The sequence below is a fragment of the Electrophorus electricus genome, chromosome 6 (assembly GCF_041902795.1).
Source record: "Electrophorus electricus isolate QZ-2024a chromosome 6, ASM4190279v1, whole genome shotgun sequence".
Classification (NCBI taxonomy): Eukaryota; Metazoa; Chordata; class Actinopteri; order Gymnotiformes; family Gymnotidae; genus Electrophorus; species Electrophorus electricus.
This window is the reverse complement of record NC_137502.1, coordinates 31388335-31408486: the sequence shown is the minus strand read 5'-3', so window position 1 is coordinate 31408486 and position 20152 is coordinate 31388335. Positions and strand designations below refer to the sequence as shown.

The following is a 20152-nucleotide window of genomic DNA, read 5'->3' as shown; positions in this document are numbered from 1 at the left end:
CACACACTCCTCCACCACGCTACTTCCCTCACACACACACTCCTCCACCACGCTACTTCCCTCACACACACACTCCTCCACCACGCTACTTCCCTCACACACACACTCCTCCACCACGCTACTTCCCTCACACACACACTCCTCCACCACGCTACTTCCCTCACACACACACACTCCGCCACCACGCTACTTCCCTCACACACACACACTCCGCCACCACGCTACTTCCCTCACACACACACTCCTCCACCACGCTACTTCCCTCACACACACTCCTCCACCACGCTACTTCCCTCACACACTCCTCCACCACGCTACTTCCCTCACACACACACTCCTCCACCACGCTACTTCCCTCACACACACACTCCTCCACCACGCTACTTCCCTCACACACACACTCCTCCACCACGCTACTTCCCTCACACACACACTCCTCCACCACGCTACTTCCCTCACACACACACTCCTCCACCACGCTACTTCCCTCACACACACACTCCTCCACCACGCTACTTCCCTCACACACACTCCTCCACCACGCTACTTCCCTCACACACACACTCCTCCACCACGCTACTTCCCTCACACACACACTCCGCCACCACGCTACTTCCCTCACACACACTCCTCCACCACGCTACTTCCCTCACACACGCACTCCTCCACCACGCTACTTCCCTTACACACGCACACAGACACAAACACACACACACATAAATGTATTTATATTCACATAGACTCTCCAGTTACATGAATAAGTTTATACTGAACACGCGTCTACACACATATTATCAGTAAATTAAAACACACACACACACACACACACACACACACACACACACACTACTCCTACTCCTACTGGTGGCGAGTGGGATACGTGAGGACCACATATGGCCTATTTCTGAAGAGGAGGCCACGCAAGTAGGGCTGCTGGGAGTCTGGACTGTGCCATACGGCGCTGCGTGCCTGTGTCATTGTGGGGTACGGATGAACAGATGTCGGGGTGACGACGGCACCCAACCCCCATCTTCAGCAGCTGCTGACCTTGGGTGACCCCATGATCCCTGGGGTCTACCAATGGGGCAAGAAGGGGGGGGGTTAGGAGCCTGTCATTGGTCTGATCACTTGACCTCCAGACCGTGCTTGCAGGTATGTATGGGCTGGCGGGTGCTGATGCTAACTGAATCTGTGGATGCTGATATTGTACTGATGCTCATACACACACACACACACACACACACACACACGGTGGGACTACCTTCAGCACATCGGCATTCGTAGCCATTGGGTCGGTCGATGCACTTGGCTCCGTTTTGGCAGGGCGTGCTGGCACACTCGTCAATGTCGATCTGGCACATGCTGCCTGTAAAGCCTGGGACAGGCAAACACAGAGGTCAAAGGTCAAAGGTCACAGAACAGCACACTGCATGTAGTTTTCCTTTACTGTGACGGATCGTGGGCCATGGGCCACAGCTAAGCCAGGACATATAACACAGTTATATGTAACACTGTGCTATGGTTTCCAGCGGATGACTATGGCAGAACACTAAATCCTCTGGGTATCTTTCTCCCTCCGAAGTGAAGGGCCAGGACTCCCCCACAGCGTCCTCAACATGCCTGCCGCGGTGATTAGCTGTTCTGAGCTGGTGCGCATTGCCGAACGTAATGGTGGCGCTAAGCTTCGGTTCCAGGCTGGAATTCATGGCCTGGGAAAACGTGTGTGGGCGGAGCCTTGGCGATCTCTAGGCCTGCCCCCCCTGCGGGACCAGTCATTTCTGTGTCTGCAGACGGAGCCACGCTGATGAAGAGTGCTGCAATGTGACCTGTGCCGATGGTGGGTGGGGGTGGGGTGGGGTGGTGGGTGAGCACGTCGAAATTGTTTTCTTCATGCACCAGAAACAACCGCCACCTCCACCCCATTCCTCGGACAAGCTCCGCCGACTCAATAGCTAACGGGTGTGTGTGGGTGTGTGTTTGTGTGTGTGTGTGTGGGGGGGGTTGTCTGCCCCAGATGTAAATTGCGGACCTGGAAAAGAATCTCATTAGCGGCGCTACAACCCCCTCACCAGCCACTAAATCATAAAGAGTGAGTGGGCGCGGGGGAGTCTGCAGTCGCCTTCTACTGCACTATGGCGGAGTGGGGGAGTGTGTATGTGTGTGTGTGTGTGTGATTGGGTCACAATGGTGTCTTTATTCTGGGATGCAGCCTTGCCAGCTCCAGAGGCTGGGCTCTGTGGGGTAATTACACACAGTGCCATTGGAATGGTATCAGACGGCGCACAAACCTAATATGAATTGACTTCCACGAGCGGCACCCCCCCCCAGGCCTGCGCGGACACCGGGGTCAGGTGGTGGGTTGGGGGTGGAGCTTGCTCTCCTACCTGGCTGGCAGGTGCAGGTGAAGGCGTTGACCAGGTCCCTACAGATGCCATCGTTCACGCAGGGGTTGCTCTCGCACTCGTCCATGTCCGCCTCGCAGTGTGTACCTGTGTATCCTGGCCAGGCACACACACACACACACACACACACACTTGTTACACACAAGGCTTTAGAATTAGGCTTTATCCAGTCCCAGGCCCCCAAGCAGGTCGTGGCCCTTCCCACAATGCCATGAGGGACCCTTCTGATACGTGAGAAACCCATGCCTGGGACGTCAGGCACAAGGCCTCTGTCTGCACTCACTGGGGCCTCTACCTCGAGCAGAACTCCGTGTCCCTACTGTCTGTGAAGCCGTCCCGCCTCTTGGCGGACAGATAGAAGCATGTCCCATCGTCAGGGGGAGCACGCTAGCGCCGAATCGAAAGTAAACAAAACCCTCCGGGCGAACTAGGCCCCACGCCAACCTACGACGAAGAGCATGGAAACGGAGAGGCCGTCTGTGGAAATGAAAGGGGTTTTAGGGAGGTGTGTGTGTGTGTGTGTGTGTGTGTGTGGGGGGGTCTCATTTGGGAAAAAAGCGCTGGGAAAAACTTGGCTGCCTCTGCGTGTGTGACTGAGGGGCACGGAGAGGACCGCTGAGGGGCCCTATTGTTGTCATCCATTCCCACCCCTCTAGCTCTGATTATCATGCGCCACACACACCCCCACCCAACCCCACCCGCCTCCACTCTCCTCTCCCTGCACTGGCCCTATAGACCTCCCGCTCCTGCCCCTCGTTTGTATAGCCCCACACCCATCCCCCTCACCCCCACGCACCCTGGGATGCATGTTGATGGCAAGGGCTGGACTTTGGAGGGCGTGTGCACGCACGGCTCTGGGCGCGTGTGTTGGAGACCAGGAGCTCGCTGGCCTGCCGTGCCTTGCTCTCCGCACGCCGCGGCGCCAAGGGTGTGTGCGTGTGTGTGTGTGTGTGTGTGTGTGTGTGTGTGTGTGTGTCAGCTGCTGGAACATTTGCCCAATAAGCCCCACCCCACTCCTCCCTCCTTGAGAGACAGGAAATTACATAACAGCTCATCCTGAGGTAATCACAGCAGCTCTGTACATAAACCTGGGTTGCTCCCTTACCAAACCTGTTGCTCGGTTGCCTCTGCAGTATGTGGCCCCTGCGGTGTGGGGTGTGTGACCCCTGCGGTGTGGGATGTGTGGCCCCTGGGGCCATACCTGGCATGCAGATGCAGGTGAACTCGCCGATGCGGTCCAGGCAGGTGGCGTCGTTCTGACACGGCATGGACAGGCACTCATTGATGTCGATCTCGCAGCGCGGTCCCGTGTACCCACGGCCGCACTGGCACTGGAACGAGCCCTCTGTGTTCACACACTTCCCAAAGTGTTCGCATGGGTTAGCACCTGCCGGAGAGAGAGAGGGAGAGAGAGAGAGAGAGAGAGAGAGAGAGAGAGAGAGAGAGAGAGATTCAAAAATATTCATATCAGAATTCTCCTTAACATTACAAAAATATCCAATAATTTACTGAAATGGCGAAACTTAGAAATGCAGAGAGGTGGTGACATACACAAGCACTGGAGACACAGAGAGGCGGAGTCACACAGAGGCGGAGTCACACAGAGGCGGAGTCACAGAGAGGGAGAGCCGGCCAGAGGATTAGAGAGAGCGGTAGAGGAAGGTAGAAGGAGAGAGAGGTGTAGGCCCTGCTGTCCACGCACCGATAGAGCACTCGTCCATGTCCTGGTTGCAGGCTCCGCCTATGAAGCCGGCGGGACACGTGCAGATTGCCCTGCCGTTCAGTGGGTTGGTGTCGCACACGGCGCCCTCGTTGCAGGGGTTGCTGACGCATGCGTCGTCCAGGTGACACAGCAGACCTGTGGCCAGAGAGAAGAGCGCATTCCAGATGAGGGGCGGAGCTGTGCCGGACGAGGGGGCGGGGCGGCGCGATGGGGCAGGGGGTCATACCGGTCTTGCCCACGGGGCACTCGCAGAAGAAGGAGGCAACGCGGTCGTGGCAGCTGGCGCCGTTGAAGCACACGGCCGTGGCACAGTCATCGATGTTCTCGCTGCAGTCGTCGCCCGTCCAGCCGTTCACGCACACACACGTGTGACCGCCGATGGTGTTGAAGCACGTCCCACCGTTGTGGCAGGCGTTGGGCTGCATGAGGCACTCGTTCACATCCTCTGCGCAGTACTGACCTGAGCACGTGCACGCACACACACACACACACACACACACACACACACACACACAATTTGGTACATATCTAAATTGACCATCTGAGGAAACTTCCCAAGCGTATGAATGAGCGTTTGTAAATGCTGTGGTACCTGTCCACTCAGGGGGACACTGGCAGTTGTAGGTGTTGACCCCGTCCACGCAGGTCCCTCCGTTCATGCATTTATGGCCGGGACAGTCGTCCAGGTTCACCTCGCAGTTGATCCCACTGAAGCCTGCAAAAGACGAACCGCAGCAGCGTGAGCAGGAGGCTGAGGGCAGGGGGGGTCAATTCCAACGCCTTCTCCACACAGCTCATAACTCTCGCCTGCTTGTGCGTGTTTTTACATTCTCCCCCAGCACTTCCCACGGGGGAGGGGCAGGGGGGTCTGGGTGTGTGCGGGCTCCCCTCCGTGGGGCATTCGCTTGTTTTACATTCGCTCTACGCTTCAACGACTTCCTCTAGGGCAAGAGCCACTTCCTGTCTGCTCTCCAGAGTGCGAGCGAGAGAGTCATAGACTGAATTCCTCCCTGATGTTGAGTGCGTCCTCTTCCTCTTCCCCCCTGCCCAAAGCTATTTATAGCGGAGAGCGGTTTGACCCACGGCCATCAGAGAAAGCCTACCGCGCTCAGCACAAGAGGTCAGCGCAGAGCCATGACCCGCAGAAAACACGTCAGCGTGGGAACCTGACTGTGGGAGCATATGTGTGCGTGCACGTGTGTACGTGTACCTGGCAAACAGGCGCAGTCGTACGTGTGCTCGCCCGTCTGGTGGCACGTGCCTCCGTTGAGGCACTGTGAGGGGGCGCAAGGCAGCGTGGGCACCTCACAGGTGCGCCCACTGTAGCCGGCCGGGCAATCACAGCGGAAGGAGCCGGGCGTGTTGATGCAGATGCCAGCGTTCAGGCACTTGCCCGCCCGCCGGCACTCGTCCACGTCACTGCGGCAGTTCTTGCCCTGGAAGCCCGGAGGGCATGAGCAGTTGTAGTGGTTGTTCCAGTTGGTGCAGCGGGCGCCGTTGGCACATGGACTTGTGGCACACGCGTCAATCAGGGAGCAGTCCTGACCTACACACACACACACACACACACACAAACACACACACACACAGACTATTAACTTCCCAAACAGAAAGAACAGGAGACTGTGACAGACTAAGAGAACAAGGGAAAATAGGGACATAGCTGATTAGAACTGTAACTAAGACATTTCAGCATCTCACATGCCAATACGGAGTCTCATAACATCTTGTACCACGTAACACCTCATACCATGTAACATCCATGCTGAGGTGCCTCTGGCTTACCTCTGAAGCCTCTCTGACACACACAGGTGAATTGTGGGACGCCATTGGCCACCTGACTCTTGCAGGCAGCTCCGTTGAAACACGGTGAGCGGTGGCACGGGTCCAGGTGCTGACACAGCGGTCCGATATAGCCGGGCCGGCACCTGCGGAGCGAACACCAAAGCAGAGGTATGAGGAGTGTGGAAATGGGACAGACACCAGAAACAGCAAACAAACAAACAAACAAACCAACCAAAATGTTCCTCTATTTCCAAATCCAGTCTCCTCCTAGTGTTGTCCCCGAGCTCTGAATATGAGTGCAAGCCAGTGCAAACATACCGACTACAATTTAATTCTAAATGTCTGAGCTGGTTCGTGCTAATATAAACACACACACACACACACGGTCTGGGACACACACAACACGAAATTCGAAATTCCCCCAGTATTCCCAGCTGCGTAGTTTTCCCTCTGTCCGTGTGCCAGTCCACATTCCAGCGTCATTACTCCCTCCGCAAAACTGGGGCCTGCCGCTCGCCTTGACGGGCCGGCCTGAGGAGACCCGCATCTGTCCAACGCCAGGCCTTTCCTCGTGGGACAAGCAGGACCCAAAGTCCCGAGCAAGTGAAGACAGCAGCGCCGGGCAGGCAGTAGGTATGGAGCGCCCACAGGAGACAGGAGGAGGTGGGTGGTCCGTCCTGTGAGGGACGCACAGTGCGTCTCCCTTTCCTGTCCTCCCGAGGCTGAACACTGTCTTCACGGAAGGCTGAGTGTGACCTGAAACTGCCCAGGTGAGATAACACAAGCACACAAAACTGCCTTCCGTGTTTTTAAAGGTCACCTCTCGGGGCCCTAAGCTGGGTCCATGGCAGGGTTTGAGGGGCTAGTGTTTGTGGGGTAACCCGACACCTGACTTGGGGGGGGGGGGGGGTTTCCGGCACAGAATGGCTCCCACATCAAATGGCTGGTTCCTCCCACCCTCGGGCCCTGGTGCCTTTTCACTGTAAACCTAACCCTTGAACGGAGACGACAATGGTCCTTCCTCTGTTCTCTCTTATAGGATGCACTTCCCCAACCCCCAAACGATAAACTCTCTCGTCCTTTGTTGCTCTGGCTGCTCTTTCCCTGTACTCCAGGGGGCGCTGTCACGGCCCACGTAGCGCCGGCGGCCCGATTCTTCCAAACAATGGCCACACCCGACTGTGGTGACGGCGTCTCGCCCAGCCCAACAAAGATGGCACAGCCTTTGGCCGGGAGGCGCGGCACGCTCACAGGAAGGGTGTTTTCTGAACATTCAGCAGTACCGATGCTTGGAACCGGCGCGGCAGGGGCCGTCCAGAAACCCCAGACAGCCCCATCCCACTGCCCTGATTTATCTGCAACTCAATCGCTGCCGAAACTGTGCCCAGCTCCCAGAGGCGGAGTCTTCCTCTGATTTGCCCAGCCACGGTGCAGGGTCGTTGGCGGAAGGCGGAGTTCTTGCTCAGTTACCAGGGCTACTCCTACGCCTCCCGAGGACCCCGGCAGCACCGCGCCACCTTCCCTATGAAACCTCTCACACGCTGGGAGGTCAAATGTCAGAGGTCAGCAGTCCGATTGTCATGATAATGATGGGGGCAGGGTCTGGGCATCTGCTCTGGGCGGGGGGGGGGGGGGGGTGTCAGTGGGGGAAGGGGATGGCTGGTGGGCTGGGGTCCGGCACGGAGAGAATGTCATGTCATACTTCCTGTAATCCCCCCCGTCTCCTGCTCTGAAAACACTCCCCCCTCCCCCCTCCGAGTCCCAGATCCCCGTTGTCCAGGCAACCTCACAGACGAACGAGCGAGCCTGACACACCACCAATCAGCCCCAACTCTTCATCCCTTTGGCTATTTGTCATGGCTTGGCTAGGTTTATTTAGAGGCAAATTAACTATGTCTGGAATTTCTGGCTGTCACAAAAAAAAAAAAAAAAATAACCAACGTGATGCCGGTGGGGGTGGGGGTGGGGGTGGGGATGGGGGTGGGCTGGGGGGGGGTGTAAGCACACAGAGAGTCCTTGGAGGAAAGGGGACCCAGGGCCTGCTTTTTCCACCGGCATACGGTCGGACGCCTCGGCTCCTTGAGGTGCGTGCAGCAGCCATTTAATATACTGAAAGGCAATGTCAGCCATCTTTACGACCGGTCATTCTCCAGGAAGTCTCCACATAGCTCCTAGTGTGTCCAGCCCCCATGGGATCACAGCTGGAGCGTGTGCCGACGTGCAAGAGAGAGAGACCCAAAGCCTGCAGAGAGGCACAGAATGTGTGCCTTCAGACTGTATTTTGATATTTCGGTTCTGGTTATAACAGAATTAAAATGACTGTTTGGGACGAAAATTGTGAGGTGAAAATGGAGCATGAGCAGACTGGACAGGAGGAATTACAGGATGTCCTAAAAAGAAGAATTAAAAAAAACAACAACCCCAGCGTGTTTGTTTATATGTGTGTGTGTGTGTGTGTTGTTAAAATCCTACTGTGTGTTGGTGTGTTTGTCCATGTTTGTGGGCGTATCTGTGTTGGTATCTGTGTAAGGCCCCTGGTGAAAGTTTGTGTGTGTGTGTGTGTGTGTGTGTGTGTGTGTGTGAAATTGCAGATACTGGCCAGGCAGCCACGGGAGGGAGGACAGGAAAGGAAAAGGTTATTTGTCCTCATGAGTGCTGAAGCCAAAACACACATTCTTTTGTCTGGGCCTTGGACGTTCTTATCATTCTACCTCTACTGCACACAAGCAGAGACCCAGCGGACCTCTCTGAGAGGGACACGGTCTTGCTAATGCTCTCCGACCTTTGTTTGTTTGTGGTTTCGGGGTAGGTGTCTGCCGCTGCACCACGTGGGAGCTGTGATGGACCTCGGGGCCTGTGACCCCCCTGATTTCAGAGAGAGGAGCAGGGCGGCGGAGAGCGTGGGCGGAGCACGGGTGGAGGCAGTAATCCTGTAATCCGGCCCGTCTCAGGTCTTGTGAAGGCCTGCACCAGCTGCAGCCCAGAGTCCTGCATCTGTCCACATCTGTCAGCACTGCACTGGCTGGTCGCCTCCACCAGGGCTCAAGCACCTAACAATGGCACTATTCTGCCTCTGAGATGAGCAATAACCCTCACACACACACACAAACACACTCACACAAACGCGCACGCATGCGAATATGCCAAAGCATTTCCCATGAAAATATTTGGTCTGTCAACAGATAACGTAGTTAACGTAGAAGTCTGCCTTCTGAGGCCATATCAGAGTGAGTTTAATGCAAACAACCCCAGGCATCGATGCAGAGCAAACCAAACATGACTGCAGCAACTCCCATGCACAGGCTCTCACTACACGAACACACGCTCAAACACACACAGGCTCACGTTCACCATGCTTCTCGGACCAAGAGCGCTGATCTAGGAACAGTTTTTTGCCCTTCCGATCCTTTTCACTGTGATCACATGGCCTGTCTCAAGACCAACACTCTCGATCAGAGATGTTTGATGAACGTGGCCCAAAGAGACTTACGAATTCGGTTTGCTCCTCTGGGGGGCGCTGGTGGGAACACATCCCATTAAAGAAAAGGAAGCTTGCTAAGAAACCACAAAGAACATTCAAAGTAAGACAAAACTTGAAGTTAGTACATAGTTTACAGTGAAAAACCAATTGTACACATATGCTGTATGTTTATCGATAAAAATAAATAAATAAATAAATCTGCAGCACAAAATCTAAGGAGTTTGATGGTAAGTGACAGGCTTCCAAGACTTTCTGCAGACACGAGACGTTTCCAGGATGCTGAGTCTCATTGCATTGGCTCAATGTGAGAACCTTACACTGTGTTTTCCTGTTCTGTGGGTCACCACTGCAACCACCCTGTATTGCCGCGGTAACCGGACACCGCTCTCCCTGGTGCAATCCCAAGTGAGGCTGCGAGACCTCTGTGGGACAGGCTCAAAAACAGAGCCCTGGCCCTGGAAGGAGGGCTCGCCATGCTCCACCAGCCCCCGAGCATGGGAGAACTCCCCCGATGAAGGATCCCAGCTCCTCAGCCAGCACGTCACACGCCGAGGCAGAAAACCAGTAAAGGTACACTTCTTGGACCAAGACCTTTTCCTTGGTGCAGCAGAAATCCATGTGATTTTGGGACACCACTTATTAGCGTCAGTAAAACCTGAATGTTTTTTTTTAATACATATATGTTTTAGAACAATGAGAATATGATATGGGTTTGGAGGCCATTTCAGGGGAGGGGAATCTGAATGTAGAAAAGTCCTTGCAAAACCAGGTCTGTGGAAATGTCTGGCAGACAGCACAACCCCCACGGTCCGGAGCTCCATAAGTGGGGAACAGCTCTGTTCCTTTGTAAAGAGTCCATACTGACACCACACTGCCAACAAGAGACCCCCCCCCCCCACTTTTCTCAGAGAGCAACCCAAGTGGGGGTAGGGGAGCATTCTGTGGCCCATATAAAAGAGCTAAAGTAGTCAGAATCCCATTGTGTGAGAAAGGGGGGGGGGCAGTGACCCAAACAGCCAGGCTTTCAGGCATGTTCTTATACAAACCAACAGGCCTCAGCTGTAGCCTGGCAACAGTAACCCAGGGCTAAGGAGAGACTTGGGGGCAGGGGTGGGGGTGGCTTCATGAGACAGGGTTCTATAAGGGCAGTTCCAGCACTTTTACAAGATTTTCCCTCATTCCCTGCCTGGCTAAAGTAGACATCAGAGTCAGAACTGAAACATGAAAACTGAACGCGACTCCGGCCAAAGAAAAGTCCAAAGTTTGCCTGTAACAATAGGCCTTTGTAGACGACGCGCCTATTGATATGACAGGGAGCGTTAAAATTCCACCCATGGTACGCACACCACCAAACCATTACAAATGCAGTCAGCTCTCCACCGGTGGCCTAGACAAACCTCCCTCTTTGCTCCCTGACTGCAAGACACAGAGAAAGTGGCAGAATTTGCTGGAATCTTCTAGACTTCTGCTTTTGTTCATTGCAACTGCACCGTCACACAACTACCTCCGTTTTATAGATTAAACTTTGTAGTTTAATGTGATAATGGCTTATGGGACGGCTGAGCTTCCGTACGCAAGCCCGGCAGCGGGGAGCGCTCCTTCAGGAGGTGAACGGAACGACCGCCGAGCTTCCGCTTCGCTGGTTTTCATCCTGCTTTGTTTGGGCCAACGTAACGAAGAAGAGACAAAAAAGGGCGCTCGGAATCTCCGCTATTGCTAACAATCAGGCTGCAACCGCACCGCGCAGAAGGCACCCTGAAGTGTAAGCCTGCAGAGGCGTTTCTGAGTGCTTTACCACAGCGCCCCACCCCGCAACCTAAACAGAACCAGATCCCTGGGAGCGGAGAGCCGGCCAAGCCCCACTGCAGCGCTCCGGGGAAACACATGCACCCACTCCTGAGTGGGACAGGACACGGAAAGTCTACAAAACCAGTGCATCCCTTCCCCACTGGAGCACAATGTTTCTTTTCCTTGGTTTCCGAAAATCTTTTTCATCCCATACCTTACTGAAGGTGAAGAGGAGAAGAAGAACTCTGAACACCAGAAAAATAACAAAGGCATGATGATTTGAGTCAGAGAGACTCCTTTTTTAAAAGGAAAATCCCCCTCATTACATGGGTGGGTAAGTGGCAGTACAGAACAGTCCCTGGCTCACAGTGTGTTGCACGTGCACAAGAGTTACGGCATGCCCTTATCAACCACGCCGCTGCACAGGACCTGCTCAGGTGTTCACACGTGAGCGCTGTGCATTCTCTTTCATCTCCTCTGCCGTAGAATGAAGACCAAAACAAACAAGCACCGCCGTGTGAAACCTGACCCTGGCGGAGCTGCCGCTCAGACGTGGGCGCGTGAGATTCCCGCCGGCTAGGTGTGGCCCGACGTCGGCAGCGGTGCCAGGACACACGCAGGCGTGCCACGCTCGTAAGGCTCGTCTGGGGCAGGTCATGTAGGCTGGGAATGAGCGCTAAGGGAGGCCAGCGGCTGAAAGGGAATCAGGAGTTCGCCCTGATCCTCATATCAGGGCAGTTTAAGATGCAGACAGGATGTGAGTGAAACGGGGGGGTCAGGGAGAGTCATCACTTCCTGCTGCAGGGCCTGGGAAACACTTGGTGGTGTAGCCACCTCCGCTCTCCCACTCAAACCCAGGCCTGGGGTGACTGTCCAATCAGAGCTCTTCTTACGCGAAGTCACGTGACCCGAGCCGTCCGTCAGAGTCCATGGAGTCAGGGCTAATATGCTCAAAGTAAAGAGACGAAGACAGTGCTCGAGACAAAGTTAAGATCTCATGAAGTATTCCAATCAAATACATCACAAATAGTCCAGAACGGAAAAAAAACCTATGCCCTATAGGGGTGTGAAAACAGTGGTTTTTCCTCTTTAGGAGTGGAAAATTTGATAGCAAGATAGCAATGCAACACATATCTCTCTCAAATGTAATAAGCAAGTAATAAGTTCTAGTAAGTGCTAAAAATGACTCTTTCCTTCTATTTTTACAAAGCATACATAAGCCATAAAGAATTCTCCTGAGAAAACCACTGGCTGGAGGGTCTGTATCACGTCTCTCTGGCTGTATCCATCATTTAAGAGACACGATGCTTCCATGGGTCATTAAAACACAACATTCACAATTTATAGTCCCACTCCGCTACCAAGGTCAGCACGGCAATATTGACAGCACACCCAGAGCTCACTTTACACTTGTGATGAGAAACACAAGAGTGTGAGAAAGAGATAGCGAGAAACACAAGCTGAGGAGAAAGGCAGGAACCACCATGTGGTTTTGTCTTTCACCTACAGTCCAGCACTGTGAATGGTGGGCCCTACAGACTGAGAGGGACCAAAGCTCTCGCCTGTGTGAGAAAATGAGCTTCCACATATCTTCACTCCGTGTGTGTGTGTGTGTGTGTGTGTGTGTGTGTGTGTGTTCCTCCACGAGCCTGTCTGTCTCTGTATGGGGCAGCAGGCCACTCAAAGGCAGCACCTGGCTCTCCAGCCCTCCTTTGTGAAGGTCTGACTTCACTGGATTACCATCACAACATCCACCAGCTGTCTCCCGGCACACAGCCTATCCTCCTCGCCCCCATCACACACACACACACACACACACACACACACACACACAAACACACACACTCCACCTTCCCCCACCATCTTCCAGCTGCGGCCTCCCTGAATGACACCCTCAGAAGCTGCCTAATTATCTCCGTGCTTCAGCCGGGAATACTTTACCCCACTCCGGGGCGCCGCACGTGCTCCACGAGGGTGCGGGATGGGAAAGGGAGCCCTGCTCCAGCCCCTCCAACGCCACTTCCTCACTCATGCCCAGACAACTTAGACGTATGTCCAGAAAAGGCTTCACCGTGACCCGGATTACGTGAGTGCTGGGGGGCGGTGTGGTGGATACCAATGTGAGGGAATGAGCTCGAGGGAATGGGCTCAGCTAAAGCACGTCCACTTATGGGTACTGTAGATGTTAACCCTGCATCTGCTCGCCGGAGCAGCCCTCTGCACAGGACTGAGGGGCCATTGTGAGACAGCACTCATGGGAACGCTCTAGACGGGGATTACTGCTGTAATCTGTCCGGGACTACACCGGCCGCTAAAGCCCTCCGATCACACAACCGTGAAGTGGGAAAAGAGACGACAAGCTAAATAGGGAGTGGCGCTTCCAAAAAAAAAACAAACAAAAAAAAACCGACAAGACCTGCTAAGGCCAGAACAGCCGATACCGTGACAAACTGGGCCGGTCACACTAGCCGTCCCAGGGCCGGCCTTCACATAATATTATGGTTATTCGAGAACGCAGAAGTAGGAGGTGAGGGAATAAAAGCAGGTGCGTCTGACGGGGCCTACCATGTAAACCACCGCACATGGGCCGCGTTCGACGTGCCACGTGCGGACATTTCGCCCCACATTTGCGTGGGCCGATTTGAACCTTTTGACCCCGTTTGCGCAAGTTACCATTACTGGCCCTTTCTCTCTGGTTGTCCTCCACCCTCCTCCACCCTTTCTCCCCTGGCTGCCTCTCCTGCGGTGCCAGGTTACAGGTTGGTATCTGCAGGGATAAAGGGACCTTTTCTGCTGCTCTGGAGGCTCTAGTTTCGTCAGGCTCCCGGGGGACGCGGGCGGAGTCGGGGCTGCAGGAGGGTGGAGCACCTCCCCCCTGACCGGTTGGACCGCTCTCCCGCGCCGCTCCACATTTGCGGTCCCATTTCTCCTCCGGCATGAGCAGCGGGGGCTATCGCTGAGCTGTGCACTTTTAAAAGGGGCGTGCCACGCTTGGCTTTGGTGCGGAGCCTCACGTGCCCCTGGCTCACGTATCATCCGAGGAGAACGCAAGCAGCGGCTTCCAGTGCTGCAGTCCGGTGATGGAGGAAGCAAGTTGAAGCGCCAGGGGGGCCATAAACCGGGTTAAATATTTACCTCCATGCTGATTTAATGCCCCCTCAGCCTGCGGCGAGATGAATAATGATTAAAGAGCAGAGTCAGCCAGTCACACTCTGTTGTACACCTTCTTCGCATGAGTGCCTCAAGGTGTATTTGTGAGTCCTGTGAAGTTCTACTGCAGTGCGCTAGCAACTTTTCTTTTCCTTTTCTGTTTATGTTTTTCACAACGGGGGCTTTGGAAAACAATAAACAAAAACGCTCTGCCTCTGTGGCCTGTATCTGTATCTTGGAAAGATCCGGGTCAAATAAACACGCCTGTTCTCTTTTCCCACACGGTCACCTGCCTCGCAGGTGTGAGGCCGCATAACATTAGAGGGTCTGAGCCTGACTTGGGAGTTCATTCTCAGGCTGCATCTAGAAGGAAGCCAAAATGCCTTGAGGAGCAAAAGTCGAAGACGGGCAAACGCGTTGCAGAAATAGCACGTCGGGAGGTGCTTCCAGCGGGACTGCCGCAAAGACACTGCAAGGATGCTTGAAGATGCGGTACGCCGAAATAGCCGCTTTGCTGAGATGAGAACTTGCCTCCCGCGACATGCATGGAGCTGAATGTTGGATGGCTGACCGCAGTCTTTCTCTGGATTCCAGCTCCCTGTCTCCGTCGGCCCATAAAACACTGGCTTTGGGCAGCATGGAATTATGACAGCATACAGCTATTGTTCGACACGCAGACATAAAGAGAAGTATGTGATCATCCAATAAAACAAAACGTTTAGGTGTTCGCTCCTTAAAGGACTTAACAAACAACCCAAGCTAGTTGGACTTTTGGTGGGCTGCAGAATGCATTCGGATGTTCTTCTGGTTTGGCACATGTTTGTCTGATTCTTCTGCCGGTCTTGCGTCACAGAGTAATGAAGGGGACTGTAAGTGAAGCCATACATTATTAATGTTTCTGCCCAGTGTGTGACCATCAGCGAGCAGAGACACACCATCCAAACAAGGCCATGCAGGGCTTTGGGTCTGAATAGCAGCCTAATGGCTATGGCATGTTGTTATACTTAGTCATAGAGAATGTTTCCCATGGACTTGTGCCTACCCAGGGATAATAAAAGCCTAAAAAGTAATGAGAACAAGTAAAGGATAGAGTGATGCACACACACACACACACACACACACACACACACACACACACACGTGCGTGCACACACACGTGCACACACACGTGCACACAGAGCTTTCCACATCAGGCGGGAAACTTAAAACAACAGCCCTGGGCTTTCATGTGATAACAATCACTGTGCATTAGCATACAAAGTTTAGGCAGTGGCTGTGAGCAGTGTCAGAGAAGGTACTGGGGAAGGCCAGCACCACACGCTTGTGATGACCTTTGGACTTGTGCTGCATAGTTTCACGATGAGAGCTTTGTTTCCTTTTTTTGTAATCCAATAAATTTAAGCGGCCGAAATCTAGAAGACAGGTGCAAGGGAGCCATGTATCACCCAGCAGACATGTGCAGACTTCAGCAACGTTATTGCTCATTGTGCCTGGCAACCGATCGAGCCTCTCGGATTGAAAAAGCTCAAAGCCACACAGCACGTTCGCTCTAAACAACAGAAAAAAGGTTCCTGCGCCAAAAAGGGGAGAAAAGGTGATAACCGTTGCCTTGCACTTGGCTACGTGCCAATCCAACGCGCAGCTGCCAATGTGTCCAACAAATAACACAATGTGACAATTACAACCAAGGCTAAACACACCATAGCGATATTCTCTCTCACAACTCCGCAAAGAGAAGGCGTTCCCTTGAATGTATGCTGGTCCTTTCCCAGATACCGATGTGGGTAGCGCAGAGATGAACAGACTGTGAAGACGAAAGGCAAGTGGAGAATGTGTGGAGTAAAATCACAGCCGAGCACTTACATGCATCTTGAGTCTGTGCATATTCCGCCGTGTTCACAAGGTCTGTCCGCGCATCGCAGTCCTGTCGGGGAGAGAACAGCGTGAAACGGGCCATTTCCCATACATGCATGATACACCTTTAACACATACGAGGACTTTCATTTTAGGCGTTATAGCACGTGCAGGTTTTTTTTTTTTTTTTGGTCTACGAGCCTTTGTTATTCTTAGCAATCATACAACAAAACGGGCCAGTTCGTGATTACTTTGTTCAGATATAATGCGCATATAATGCCTTATCTGTGGGAACGTAGGTGCGTGCCGCGGTGATTAGAGACGTGGAAACGAGACACCATTCAGATGCTTTCACACACGCGCGCGCGCACGCGCGCACACACACTCTCTCTCTCTCACACACACACACACACACACACACACACACTCCTGGCTTTGTTAGACTCGGCCCTGATTTCAGCACGTGATTTCTGATTAAATCGCATTTCCACTTATTAGGCTACAAAAGTAAAGTATTGAGTCTTTGGCCAAAACACTACGCTACAAAGGAGATAAACCCATCGCCCATTCTTATACATCTGCTGATCTGTGCAAGGTTGCTTAGAAGAAAGGTGAGACTATGGTAACAGGTTAACAGAGCCATATTTTCTCACGATCTCAAAAATATTTTCCAGAATTAGGGTGCATTCAGTAAGCTCAGTCGAATCTTAAAGGGAAAATATCAAGTCTATAAGGCATATCTCGTTGTTCGTAATTTATAAGTGAATATTTGTTCTTCGGTCCAATTAAACTGCAAGAGGACTGTAACAAAATTGCAGACATTTGCAGCAGCGATGTGACTTTCTAACTGAATCTTAAGGTTAACCATGTTGTAAACAATATTAACAATTTTCTCATACTCTTTTCCCATCCCCCAAACATCTGTAATACAAAGTTTTTAATAGCGCTTTGTCTTAAAGAAAGGGCCGTAGGGACTAGGCTTTGCGCATGGACTAGCCTCCATGCGCAAAAACCCGACGCGTGAAAGATCTGAATGCATAAAGTAAACGATCGACAGAGCAATGGGCCTACAGCTGAAAGAAGACTTTAAAAGTGTAGCCTTGTGTATAAAAATCTCGCAAAAACAACACTTTAAATTCTGCGAGTTCAACACGTTGCCGATCCAAACTGGCTTACTTCGCCGGGAAGAAGCGCAGCGGGACGATTCCTAACGCACTTCGTGATTTTCTCACGGTTCAGTCCCTTACATTCCCACTCACGAACACGAAGACACCAAACGTACGCTGACACTTCTCAAAGTGCCTTCTGTTTTACACAATCTCCAGTTTCACAGCACCATTACGAGCGCCACATCAAACAGCAACCTAACATTGCAACACTCCACCAAACACAGAGAAAGTGTCATTTGGTATAAGAAGGAATAACTTGTGCTCTCAGAAGAACTTGTGCGCGACTTCCTACGACGGTCCGAGGTATTAAAGTTCACAAGCGATGTCGCCGGTTTTCACAATGGTGCACCTCGCTAATTCGCATCGCCTGGCTCCCAGACGGACTCCCCTCTATGCAGAAGGACCATGGGAAGATGAACAGAAGGATTTGAGGACCCTACGTAAGTCGGTGCCGTAGTACTCAGGACACTTCCGAAATAACGGCATGGTCCAAAACGCGGGATTTTCTCAAGATCGAATAAGTTAAACATGCAAAGAAAAAACGCGAGTAAAGCTTTTCTACCTTACTAACAGGCCTACTCTAGGAGCAGGTTATCTATATGTCCCGTAACCCCGTTAAATGGCAAATAAACGAATGGACTTACCTTCACAGTTCTGCACAATATATAAAATTGACAAGAATATCCAAATAGTGTAATCCCCCATTTCTGTGGAAATCTGATCCAACTCCGCTCTTGAAGTATTAGCAATTATACATCCTTTAAAAAATGACACAAAGACTGAAGTTCCAAGGAATCACAGTAAGACAAGGCAGCGTCATAGAGTGTTTTTTCGTAGAAACCTAAAATGTTTTGTGTGATAGTCCAACTCCGTATTTCCCTCTGCAGCTCGGACGCGGCTGCCTCTTCGAGCACTTCCAGAAACTTTTGAAAAAGTTTTTCCTACTCCACTTCAGGTCTGAGCCGAGCGCCAACGTGGTATTACTCCGCCCCCTCGCAAGCCTGAGTCCCACAAACACTGAAGGCTATCCGTCCGCCTGAATGAATAGTGCTGACTCCCAAGTATGTGATTGTAAAGGAGTTAAGTTAAGATTTCGTGGACATGACATGATGACGTGGGGAAAGCCTGCCCATCAATATTCAATTAACCTAAAAGGGGAGAACAAATTACAAACAATTTACAAACTACAAACAGGAGATTATGAGAGAGAGAGAGAGAGAGGTTTCCACTTCTCTCATGAAAACAATAGCATAACTCTAAAATATTTAGTAAGGTTATATTAAAATGCAAATTATTTAAACTAAGAGCAATTACTAATTTGACCAATTACCACAAACTTTGCTAAAACTTGATTATTCAGCAACATGATTAAAAAAAAAATACCACTTTGGTTTGACCTGATGGTTCTACAAAGAGTACCCATGAGAAACACCCAAGAAGTTCCTAATTTGACCTTTTCTAAATTTAAATTTAAACTTCTCCTTAAAAAAACCAAAAAAACCCAACAACCCCCCCCCCCCCCCCCCCATAATCGGAGTAATTGGATCTGCTTTAGTACTTTATCTCTTTGGTTTTAAATATATCGGCTTCATTTACCAAATAGTGAAACATTGACTTCTTCTCTCCAAATGGGTCCTCGTGCCCTCCACGTTACTGTTAAGTATGACTGTAAGCTATTTTGGTGTTGCTGCTTAGGTTATACGTTGAGTGGATAAGATGCTATAATTGTGTCTGTGGGACGGAAGCGGGCACAGACGTTTCCCCCTGCGATAGCCGTGGAGCAGCAGGGCCTCTCCCGAGTCTGCCTCCCTGTGCTCTGTCTCCGCCGGCGCACAGAAAGCCGCACTTGTTCGCTGGCACAGAGCATAGCTGCTTGCTTACAGGGACAATGGCAGCCATTTGAATGTGAAAGGAGTTGCTGCATTATGACACAGTTTCTCTCCACAGGAGGTGCAGGATTTGGTGGGGTGTGTGTGTGGGGGGGTGCGCTGACATTCAGAGATGAGGCGTAGCCCCCACCACCATCACAGCCGTCCCTCGACGGCCCTTGAATAAATTAGTGGCAAGCAAAGAACAGGGAATATAACAAGGCCAGTTTGAGCGAAGTTCGTTACTGAGAGTGATGTCATGTTCGGGGGCGACTGAAAGGTTGTCTGCACTCAGCAGACACCTGGAGATTTTGGCCCAATGTAAGAGTATTGTTCATTAAATAGATGCGAGGCGAGGACAGGAGTGAGTGAGTACGAGTGTGAATGTGCAGTGCGTTAGCTTATACGTTCTCCAGCCATAACACACTTAATAAACCCGATAACATGTTTGGGAGCACCAGCCAGCTTTCCTTATCATCTTGCCTTCCAAGACCAATTCAGTGTAACAGATTAGAAAGTACAAGAACTCCGTTTTGTCCGGATGGAACAGAAAAATACTATTTATTGAGTTCTTCATGGTTTTGCGAGAGTAAAACTCACTTTGACAATGCTAATTCCACATATCCAACACATAATTAGTGGTTATATTCAGTCTTGTCAGTCAAAGTTTGTGTCCAAACATTGTAGTGGTATACATGGACCATAATATTTTAATGAGGGCATTTCTTTTTCCTGTAGTACAGAAGTATATCACTGTTATATGCGAGTCACTGAGATTACTCAGTTTTATGGTAGGCCTTCATTACCAGTCGTGTTTGTCTTCAACATCATAGGGACTGTGGCCATTTCCCTCAAATGAATGCCATATCAAAGTGGGGTTTGTTTGAGAGGAAGTGGGGTGGAAGGGCTAAGCAACATCAAAGCAAATGTAA

At 51.8% G+C, this 20152-nt stretch overlaps 1 protein-coding gene across 1 annotated transcript in view; it reads right to left on the bottom strand.

The window, feature by feature from the left end:
- notch3 (notch receptor 3) overlaps nt 1-18346 on the bottom strand; it is a 32412-nt gene extending 14066 nt beyond the window's left edge. The window contains exons 1-10 of the mRNA XM_035525042.2: nt 17997-18346; nt 16193-16253; nt 5911-6053; nt 5336-5671; nt 4718-4840; nt 4352-4585; nt 4105-4260; nt 3604-3789; nt 2385-2498; nt 1262-1375 (exon numbers count right to left, since the gene is read on the bottom strand). Coding sequence (XP_035380935.1) covers nt 1262-1375; nt 2385-2498; nt 3604-3789; nt 4105-4260; nt 4352-4585; nt 4718-4840; nt 5336-5671; nt 5911-6053; nt 16193-16253; nt 17997-18057 — 1528 coding nt within the window. The 5' untranslated portion in view covers nt 18058-18346. The remainder of the gene's footprint in view (nt 1-1261; nt 1376-2384; nt 2499-3603; nt 3790-4104; nt 4261-4351; nt 4586-4717; nt 4841-5335; nt 5672-5910; nt 6054-16192; nt 16254-17996) is intronic.
- Nucleotides 18347-20152: the final 1806 nt, after the last annotated feature.